The 11206-nt window shown below is 19.7% G+C and overlaps 1 protein-coding gene across 5 annotated transcripts; it reads left to right on the top strand.

Annotated features, from left to right (window-relative positions):
* Positions 1–271: 271 nt before the first annotated feature.
* On the top strand, positions 272–10964 carry LOC122719218 (ras GTPase-activating protein 3). Of its 5 annotated transcripts, none has more exons than XM_043944859.1 (16): positions 3298–3344; positions 5800–5851; positions 5937–6057; positions 6164–6433; positions 6633–6789; positions 6928–7115; positions 7263–7598; positions 7777–7978; positions 8062–8280; positions 8367–8491; positions 8573–8704; positions 9206–9247; positions 9322–9428; positions 9544–9787; positions 9853–10194; positions 10358–10964. In XM_043944859.1, the coding sequence occupies exons 3-16, from the start codon at positions 6041–6043 to the stop codon at positions 10902–10904; spliced, it is 2928 nt and encodes a 975-aa protein (XP_043800794.1). In that variant the 5' UTR covers positions 3298–3344; positions 5800–5851; positions 5937–6040; the 3' UTR covers positions 10905–10964. The 5 variants fall into 5 exon arrangements, with proteins under 5 accessions (XP_043800792.1, XP_043800794.1, XP_043800791.1 ...); XM_043944860.1 differs by lacking the exon at positions 3298–3344 and adding an exon at positions 4874–4901; XM_043944857.1 differs by lacking the exons at positions 3298–3344; positions 5800–5851 and adding an exon at positions 272–311.
* The last annotated feature ends 242 nt before the right edge of the window (positions 10965–11206 follow it).

Raw genomic sequence — 11206 nt, 5'->3', positions numbered from 1 at the left:
GAAGAAATAAGTTTTTTTTTATTTATTTAATTATTTATAAAATAAAAAAGACAAAAAATAATTTTTTATATCATAAACATAAATTTTTGATTATATTGAATAATAAATAAAAATTAAAAAAAGAATTAATAATTAAAAAAACAATAAATAAGAATTCTTAATTTTTTTAAAAAATTTTAAGAATTCTTAATGTATACACGTATCAAAAATCTAATCTATTTTTGAACATAATAAAAGACATATAATAAATTATGTATAAAAATACGTAATTGATATTATTTCAAATATGAAAGTGATACATGTACTTACATGTAAGTAAATTGACTGATAATTACTTTTACTAAAATTTACGGATATTATTGGAGAATTCAGAAGTCAATCAATATAAATCATATTCAAAATAACTTATGTAAGAAGAATCTTTTAGAATCTTTTTATTATTTAATTGACTTGACAACTGAAAATTTAAATAATAAAGAGAATGTAATTTTTGAATTTAAATCATTTTTGAAGAATGTACACTAATTGACATTTTTGTGTATTAATTTTTGTTTTTTGTACTAATTGTACATTTCTAAATTCTCTAACTCCATGATCATTGTCAGATATATATATATATATATATAATTATATTATATATAATATTTCAACTGTTATTTAATTATTTCATTACACTATCTATTAAAAAACAAAATCGAAATATACACATATTTATTTATCTCAATATTAATTTCAAAAATTATAGTTTTCTACTTTCGAAAATTTAAATAAATTAATAACATTTTATATATCAATATTATAACATTGATTTCATTGAATTTTTTTTAATTTGCTAAAATAGATCAATCTTCGCAATAAAATTATTTGTTATTGTATCTTTAAAATAAAATTCAGTTAATTCTATTAGATGTTTTGAAAAAAAAAAATATAAAAATTTAAAATGTTGTTTTATGTTTTTTAAATAATACTCTTTTCTATTTTCTATATTTTTATATATTTATATTTATAACGAAGATTTGAAAAAAAAGATAATTAAATATATTTTGGAATAGATCTATTATTGTATTAATTTTTAATTAATTTTTTATTGATAATTATTAAACAAGATTTAAATATTAAAAATATAAATGTGAACTAAATATTAAAGATACAAATAAATATAAAATTATCCGAAAATTTGATAAAGCAGATTTTAATAAATCATTACCTACTTTTTACCTACTATATTATTATTTATAAAAAAATGTTTATTTTAATAAAATTATATACTTATTATGTACTCATCAAATATTAAAATTCTGTTTTTTTTTAATTTTTTAAAAAAAATTATTTGTTATCATCTTTTAGCAATATATATTTATATATTTTTTAAGTAGTTTAATACTAGTACTATACTAACTAATAGATACTATGTACAAAGAATTGTTAATACTTCAAAAAAAATTAATTTTTTTTAATGTTTAAATACAATTTTTTATTATTTCTGTATTTTTTTCTGCAAAATAATTAATATTTTTAAATGCAAGATTATATATATATATATATATATATATCTTCTCTATAACTTAAACATAAATCGATACTTAATAAACAAATTTAAAAAATATGTGATATTAAGTAAAGAATAAAAAGATAAATTATAATAAAACCTGCTTGAGTTATTGAATTTTTTATTTAAATCTATGTTAATATATTTATGAATATTTCAATATGTAATGTTTGGAAAATTAAATTATTTAATTGTAATTTGAAAATTGATTTTATCTCATTAATATTGTGATATGAACATTGTAAAAATAGTCAAACATCTTTTTCGAAAATTATAGAAATTTTTCTTTTTTAAATTTATATAAAAATTGATTTTCAAAAATTTTCAAAAATCATATACTAGTAATGATAAAATGATTCTTTTATTTATTATTGGTTTAATAACATTAATCTTTGTAGAAATCAAAAATAACAAGAATTACCAAAATATAAGTATATATATATAGTTATATATATAATAGTTATATGTATTACTATAATATAACTATATAATTCTTATTTTATTATATAATTATATAATTGCATATTGCATATGTATTACATATTGTAGTAAATTTTTTTCGTATTTATAAATAATGAAATTAGATTATTCTATTATTTTTATCAACAATCAATGATATGATGAATTATTATAAAATGTTCAATTTAAATTAAAATTATTTAAATTAAATATTATGTATTTAAATTAAAATCAAAAATATATTTTAATTTTGAATGATGTTATAAACTAATAGATATATATATGTGTGTATATATATATATATGTTTATATATATAATTTTATACATATATATTTACATATAATACATATACATATATTTTATACATATATTATATTAATTAGAAGAAAGTTTGTAAACAAAATAAATAAATTGATGATAATATATTATTTATTGATTGATTAAATAGAATTTTTATATAAATGAATTAATAGACATGATAAATTTTAATATAAATTCAAATAATGCAGAAATATTTTTATGCGAACATTATACATCTATATAATTTATGTTATAATTAAAATTAAAATATAATTAAATTGATAATTTGATAAAGTAGAAATTTGAATAATTAAGATCTTATTGTATTGTGATAAGATCATTTTTATTTTTATGTCTCTTTGAATATTATCATTCTATTTTAATATCATTCTCTTTTTCTTTTCTTTTGAATTTTATTTATAAAAAAATTATTTATAAAAATAGTAAAAAAAATAATCATATATCACAGAAAATATTTCATTTTTTTATATAATTACAATATAATAATCATTCGTTATGTATAGTAATAAAATCATTCATAGATTTAAATTATTATCATTTTTATTATATTGAAATTATATATTGAATATTAATTTCTCCATTTACTAACATTAATTATCATTATTTATTTTTCTAATTGAATATTTTTCTAATCGTTAAATTATGAAATTTATATATATATAAATTTCACAATATATATAAATATATATGTATTATTTTAAGAATATATCATTCTTCATTTTATTCATAAAAAAATACACGGATAGAAAGGATTAATTCATTATAAAAGTTTTTTACTTTTTACATATATATATATATATATATATATATTTAATCTCATTATGATTATTATGATTATATAATGATAATAATAAAATAACGAAACATTAGTAAAAAAGACTTAAAAAAAGAAGAATGATATGAAAGAATAAGGGAAAGCCAATATAGTTCTACAAAGAGTGAGGAGTAAAGAGAAACGCAGAGGAGAGGAAACGGGCTATTGCGCCATCAGGAAGTGGCTCACCATTTACATGAGTATAGTTAACTATACTTCAACATAGAAGTTTGTTCTCATTCTACGACAGGCAGACAAACTTAACGCATTGAAATAAAGATAGAATATAGATAGTTAAGAATAATGTGATGAGAAGGACAGGAAATCATAGGATTAATAATTTTATTTTCTGATATATATGAATATTATCCAAAAAATACATTTACAATCAAAACTAATATCACAATTCTAATATTCATAAAACGTATACGTGATTTTATTAGTATGTAAATGTATTATCCTTTTACTAATATTATGGAATTCGGTTTTTTTTCATTTCATAATTTTCATGTTGTTTATCCATTTATATGTACATTTATTTATTTACTTATTTGTTTTTAATTTCTTTTTTCATTGATTTCATTGATTTATTCATTCATTCTTTCATTTTTTCATTTCTTAATTTGTTCATTCATTCATTCATTTTTTATTTTTCACTCTCATTTTATTTATACATTTTTTTTTGTTATTCATAATTCAAAAGTAAAAATTGGAAAAATTTTATTATTATTTAAAACAATATGACATTTTTAATCAAAATTAAAAATATCAAAATCTATTTTGTGAACTATTTTGTAGATTAAATTTATAGTATAATAAAATATTTTAACCTAAATTACTAAATTTACTATATTTTAATATAAGTAACTAAATTTAGCAAATAATATTAAATAGCATGAAGCCTCAATTATATCCATATTGTAATATTTGTATATTTTTATAAAAAATATAAAATATTTAATTTTAATTTTGCTATAGAATCATTATTATGAAAAAGATATAAGATATTGTATATTATATATAAAGATACATATAATTATATATATATTAATAATCATTAAATATTTATGATTTAATTTGTATTTAATGATTTTTCAATAATAATGATTTTAAATTATTAAATATTCATTATATTTCATTCAGTAATTATGATTTAAATATATTATATATATACAATAATGTTTATAAATAAGATATATAAATAAAATTCTAATAATTAAATTCATTCATTGTGAGAGCAAAAAAAATATAATGTAATATAATACAATGTATTGATTTATATTTATATTTTATATTTTATTATTAAATATTGATTTATATTTATTATATATATTATATATTATTATTATATTGATTTATATTTTATTATTAAAGTATTACAGACATTCATTTTATTGTTATTTCATATTTATTATTTTTACGAGAAAATAATTATAAATAAATACTTGAAATTATTTTAAATAATTGATGAATTAATAACAAAATTATATATAATTATAATTTATATTTATATTCTTATTTCTGTTTTAATTAATTATAAATCAAACGTTATTAAATTTTTTCAAAAATCCATATTATACATATTATTTAAGATTGGGTGCATATATAACTTAATACGGTCCTGTTTAAAATCCATTCACAGAATGAACGTACCGCCTTGTATTCTGTTCATGTACTCACTCAGTAGTGTCATGGAGGTAACATGGCCGAAGAGACGCGCCTAGTTCGCGTTGAAGAAAGATTAAAGATAAAAATTGGTACGAAAATTTATTAAAAACATCGTTTATTAAGAACGTGAAACTTCCAAAAATTATATGATGTGTTAATATCACAAAATGTTGTTATTTAAAAAAAATGCAATGTGTTCTTATACGCGTGCTACTTGTTTGGGATTCATTTAGGATGTCACTAAATTTGATTTCTTTGATTTTATTATTTAAATGGAAAATGCTATTTTATAAGTCATTTTATGATTTCTTATATATATTTGACAAATTTATTATACAATTTTATGAGAGTGATATTTATGCTAAATTTTACGTGATCAACACGTAAGCGTACATTTTCGACTCCTACGCATCGTTGTCTCTATACAAATATATGCTTCTTGTTAGTTAATACTAAAAAGAATTGATTATTTTCATTAGTATAATAGAAAATTATTATTTAATTTTAATTAAATTTGTCATAATTAATAATTACATGTTTCTTTCTTTTATTACTTTAATCATAAATGTATCAAGAATTTGTTTTGCTTCTGACATAGTTTTATATACATTAGTATGACAGTATAAATTTTATGAATACAAAAATAATATTTTTTGTATTAGATTTTTTTTATATATCTTTTTAATCTATAATTAATAATCTTGTTAATAATTTATTTATATTTTTTTAAATTTTATATAATTTTTAAAATAAAATATAAAACTATAATTTATACTATAAAATATATAAATTAAATATTATTAAAAAAATTCAATACTTTTCCAATTAAATATTTTTTATAAATTTGATTATTATTTATTAAAATGTTATTAAAACATTTTAAATTTATTAATATTTAATTAGTTAAAATATTTTCTCATTAATTATTGTTAATTTTATGAGATTCTTATAAATCAATTTTATAAAAAAAGATTTTTGATATTTCAGTAGTTTATATTTTTTGTTTTTATGGGATAAAATGCAAAATTCCATTTAATTTGTAAGTGAAAAATTAGTTAATTAATATAATTTTTTTATAAATATTAAATATTTATTTATAAAAGAGTTTAATGAATTGCATTTAGGTGAGGTAAAAAATTTACAAAGCAGAAATCATGGATCTCCTGGTGCAAGAGATGTATATTGTGTATTATCTCTTGATCAAGAAGAAATATTTAGAACAACAACAATGGAAAGAACTCTCAAGTAATTTTTAATTTTTAATTTTATTTATATTATAAGCTATTATATATTCTTATACTATAATATTCTAAAATGTAAATACATAAAATGTTTCTTTTTTTTAATATAGTCCATTTTTTGGAGAAGAATTTCAATTCGAAGTGCCTAGAAAATTTCGTTATCTTGGGATTTATGTTTATGATCGTGATAGACATTTAAAACAAGATAAAATTTTGGGTAAAGTAGCAATAAAAAGAGAAGATTTGACAACATATCATAATAAGGAACATTGGTTTCCATTAAGACCAGTTGATGCTGATTCTGAGGTGCAAGGTAAAGCACATTTGGAAATCTCTCTTCAATCTCAAATTGGACATGCTCAATCTAAGCTTACAGTAAGGTAATTTAATTTAATAAATAATTATAAAATCAATATAAATGAATTATAAAACAATTATAAAATAGTATTATATTGAATATATAAATATTATTTACACACACACACACACATACATTATTTAATTTTTGAAATAAAATAAATCATTTTACAAAATATTAAAAATATATTTCTAATAGATAATTATGATTGATTTTTATAGGGTGATAGAATGTAGTGAATTAACTATTAAAAATGGTGGCTGTGATCCATTTGCAATTGTTACAGTCATCTATAGTAATGGCAAACAAGTATTAAAACGCACAAAAATTAAAAAAAAAACAGTATCTCCATATTTTAATGAAACATTTATTTTTGAGGTAAAATTAAATAAACTAATTTAAAAAATATTTATATATCATTATAGTCAAATTATGTTTTATATAAAATTTTGATTTATATAAAACAATATTTCTTATATAATTACTTGATTTATTTATATGAAATTTTATTTGTAGCCAGAAATAACAGAATCTAAAGAAAAAGATATTTCTCATTATTCTCTTGAACATGGAGAAGTGAATGAAGTAATTGTAGGTTTATGGCATGCATCTTCAGGAATGGGAGAACAGCCAGCTTTTCTTGGTGAAGTTAGAGTTACTTTAAGAGGCCTACAAAAACAATCAACTAATTCAACAACTGCATGGTAATTTCTATATTTTTCAAATATTTTAAATTATTTAAAAATATTATAATATAATAAAATTGAAAGGAATTATTATTAATATTTCTATTGGCATATAAAAATTTATAAAAAATAAATTTAATTGTCATCATGTTTTATTACTAATAGGTATTTTTTACAACCTAGAGCAGTAAAACATCGTCCAAATAAAATTTCAAATAGTTCCACGTCACCTGGCGTACTTCCAGGTTTAGGATCTCTGCGGTTAAAAATACATTATACAGCTGATCATGTTTTTCCATCAGCAATGTATGATAGACTTAGAAATTTGTTGTTACAAAGTGTCAATATTCAACCAATAACATCTTCTGCCGTTTATATTTTGGGAGAAATTGTATCAAGTAAAATGGAAGCAGCTCAACCATTAGTTAGGGTATTAGTACATTATGGTCAATTGGTTTCTGTAATGAGAGCTTTAGCTAGTCATGAAATTTCTAAATTAACGTAAGTAAATAATGTTATTTTTAAATTATGTATTTATTATGATATATGCAGAATAATTATTATGAAAATTTGTAATATAATGATTGTGTGTATATGCGTGCGTGCGCGCGCGCGCGCGCGCGTGTGTGTGTGTATTATTAAATATTATTTATACATGTAATTGTGATTTTTATTAAAGTGATCCAACAACAATATTTCGTGGCAATACATTAGTAAGTAAGATGATGGATGAAGGTATGAGATTAGCAGGTCTCCATTATTTACATAGTACTCTTCGACCAGCTATGAAACAAGTTTTTTTAGAGAAAAAATCATGTGAAATAGATCCAACAAGAGTAAAAGATGCAAATACAATTCAAACTAATTTAACAAATTTAAAGGTATGCAAAATTTAAAGAAATATTTGCATGCAATCTTATTATTATGTTGAATACTTTAACTATATACTTATGTGATTTAATAGGAATATGTTGAGAGAGTATTTATTGCTATTACAACATCTGGCGTACGATGTCCATCATTAATGTGTGAAATGTTTTGGTGCTTAAAAGAACTTGCAGCAACACATTTTCCAAAAAATAAAGAAGTAAGATATTCAGTCATCAGTGGATTTATTTTTTTACGATTTTTTGCTCCTGCAATATTGGGTCCAAGATTATTTGATATTACTACTGAACAAATTGTAAGGCTAATGTTGAAAAAAAAAATAATATTGATAATTTATAGATATATATATATGAAATTAAAATACATTATTATTTATTTTAGGATTCTCAGACTAATAGAACTTTAACATTAATTTCTAAAACAATTCAAAGTCTAGGAAATTTAGTAAGTTGTAGAGGAGGAGCAGGTAGTGTTTGTAAAGAAGAATATATGGAATGTGTGTACAGGTATACAGAAATAAATATTATTTTGAAACTTGGTTTATAAATAAATAGATTATGTATATTATATAAATATTACTTTTTCAGAGAATTTTATACAGAAAAGCACATACAAGCAGTTAAACAATTTTTAGAATTAATATCAACTAGTAGTAATAGTAATATTGCAAAACAACGAACAAGTACTCAACAAGAACAACCAATTGTATTAAAAGAAGGGTATGTCTAATAATTATATTAGCATATTATATTAATGTATCTTTATTATATTTCTATTTTTTTTTATTTCATAATAATTATTATAATAAATAAACAACAAGCTCGTCAATGTAGACGAACAAATTAAAACTATTATTATATATTATAAAAAATATATAAAATTATTATTATATAGTTATTTTTTGCACATTTAATAATTCTGAATTTAAACAAAAAACTGTAGACAAACGGCCAGATCCATGGCGATTTGTGAAGTAATAGCTATCAAAAAATATTCCCGCAATATCACGCAATTGAACTTGCTCGTTTACATTGGGTTTTAAATAATTGCAATGATTATAATAAATTAAAATTTAAAAATATTTTATTTAATTATAATTATATTATATTACATACTTCTTTATTATTAAATATTAAATTTAATAAATTAAATTAAAATAGTTTTATTCATAAATAAATATAATTATAAATAAATATAATAATAAAAAGCATTTATAATAGAATATATTTTCTCTTCATGCATACTGCTGATTGTAAGAAGAGGTTTGTAATAATACCTTATTTTTAATTTTAAAATTCTACAAATATATATTATCATTATTGTTATTTAATTACAGAGTAATGATTAAAAGGGCACAAGGTAGAAAACGCTTTGGTCGGAAAAATTTTAAACAAAGATATTTTAAACTTACTACACAGGATTTGTCTTATTCAAAAACAAAAGGTATATAAATAAATTTTATATTCTATATCTTTTTAAATAATAGATTGATTTCCAAGAATATTTTTAAAATTAATCTTATAATTTTAAAGAATTATATATTTGACATATTTCATAGGCAAGGAACCTTTATGTAAAATACCACTTGAAGAAATATTGGCAGTTGAAAAACTTCACGAAGATTCTTTTAAAATGAAAAATATATTTCAAATTATTCAATCACAGAGGGCATTGTATGTTCAAGCAGGAAATTGTGTAGAAGAAAAAGAATGGATTGATATTTTAACAAAAATTTGTCGTACAAATAGTAATCGATTAGAAAAATATCATCCAAGTGCATATATTAATGGCCATTGGCTTTGGTATGTTATTTAGCATTATTTTAATTGATATATTTTTCAAATTTATTAATAAATATTGCTTATAGTTGTAAAGCAATAGCAGAAATTGCTCCAGGATGTAGTGAAGTATCACCGGGAGTAGAAGCTGGATTGCGTATGGTTTTAGATCCAGATCGAGATTTGCAACGAATACATTCTCTAATATTTACAAATATGCCACGTCTCGAAACTTTAATGAGTGCATGTGAATGTCAAGCTGTTTATGGAGCTAATGATATGTGTATTATACCAGGTGGTGGATCTCCTATAGAAGATGTGCCATCTTGTTTTAAAACTTTAACTGCATTAAGAGAAGCTGCATATGCTTTACAGCACGAGCATAGAGCTTATTTTAGGAGATTAGCACGTGATACTAAATATGGAAGCAAGTAAGTTAATTAAAATAAACTAATATATTTTTTAACTACAATCTCATATATAATTGAATTATACTTAATATATAGTATAAATATAGTATAAATAGTATACATAATATAATATAATATACTTAATATATAATATAAAATATCTAAAACATTATTATTATTATAGGCAAGCTCCAATTGGAGATGACAATTATCTTCATTTAGCTGCAAGAGCTGGATTTGAAGGCCAATTAACAAAACGTGCTTATGAAATAGATAATTTAAATCACTACATAGAATCAGATCATTGTTATGACAGTGGACTTTCTAGACGAATAGAGGATCAACAATCATATGATGAAACATTTAGAAAACGTCTAGATTCTGGTTCAATACATCGTAGGTATGAAAACGAAAATAATATACTACGACGATATGAAAATAATACCGAAATTATTAAAAGTATTCAGAATGATCTCAAAACATTTGATCATAGTCTAAACAATACGTTTAGAACAGATAATTCTGAAAAAAATGTAAATTTAGAAAATAATAGAATTTTAGATAATTCAAATATTTTAGCAATAGATGAAATTAATATTTCTAGTACATTACACTCAAGAAAGTTTAATAGCTATGACCATACTAAAATATTAAATGAATGTACAGTAACAAAGTTTAAAGGTGATAAATCTGATATATCTTGTAATTCTATAAATGATCATACTAATTAATTCAAAACTTTAAAGATGAAAATATGTTCCTATAAAGATTTTTAAGATATTATTTCATATGTTCATATTATTCATAATCACTCAAGATTGTAGTGATTATTTCTTGCAGTATATATAGTTTAAGTGTATGTATCAAATATAATTCAAACTGAATTATATTTAATTTGAAACATAAAAAGCTATCTATATGAAAAGATATTATTTAAAAAAAAAATTAAGATTTTATTTAGTATAATTTTATTAATCTTTTAACAATAAGACATATGAATGAAAAAATTTTCAAATATTATTGAATATTATAT

This window comes from Apis laboriosa, unplaced genomic scaffold (genome assembly GCF_014066325.1).
Source record: "Apis laboriosa isolate Shangri-la unplaced genomic scaffold, ASM1406632v1 scaffold71_cov137, whole genome shotgun sequence".
Taxonomy (NCBI): domain Eukaryota; kingdom Metazoa; phylum Arthropoda; class Insecta; order Hymenoptera; family Apidae; genus Apis; species Apis laboriosa.
The sequence above is the reverse complement of the archived record's forward strand: the minus strand, read 5'-3'. Positions and strand labels throughout refer to the sequence as shown.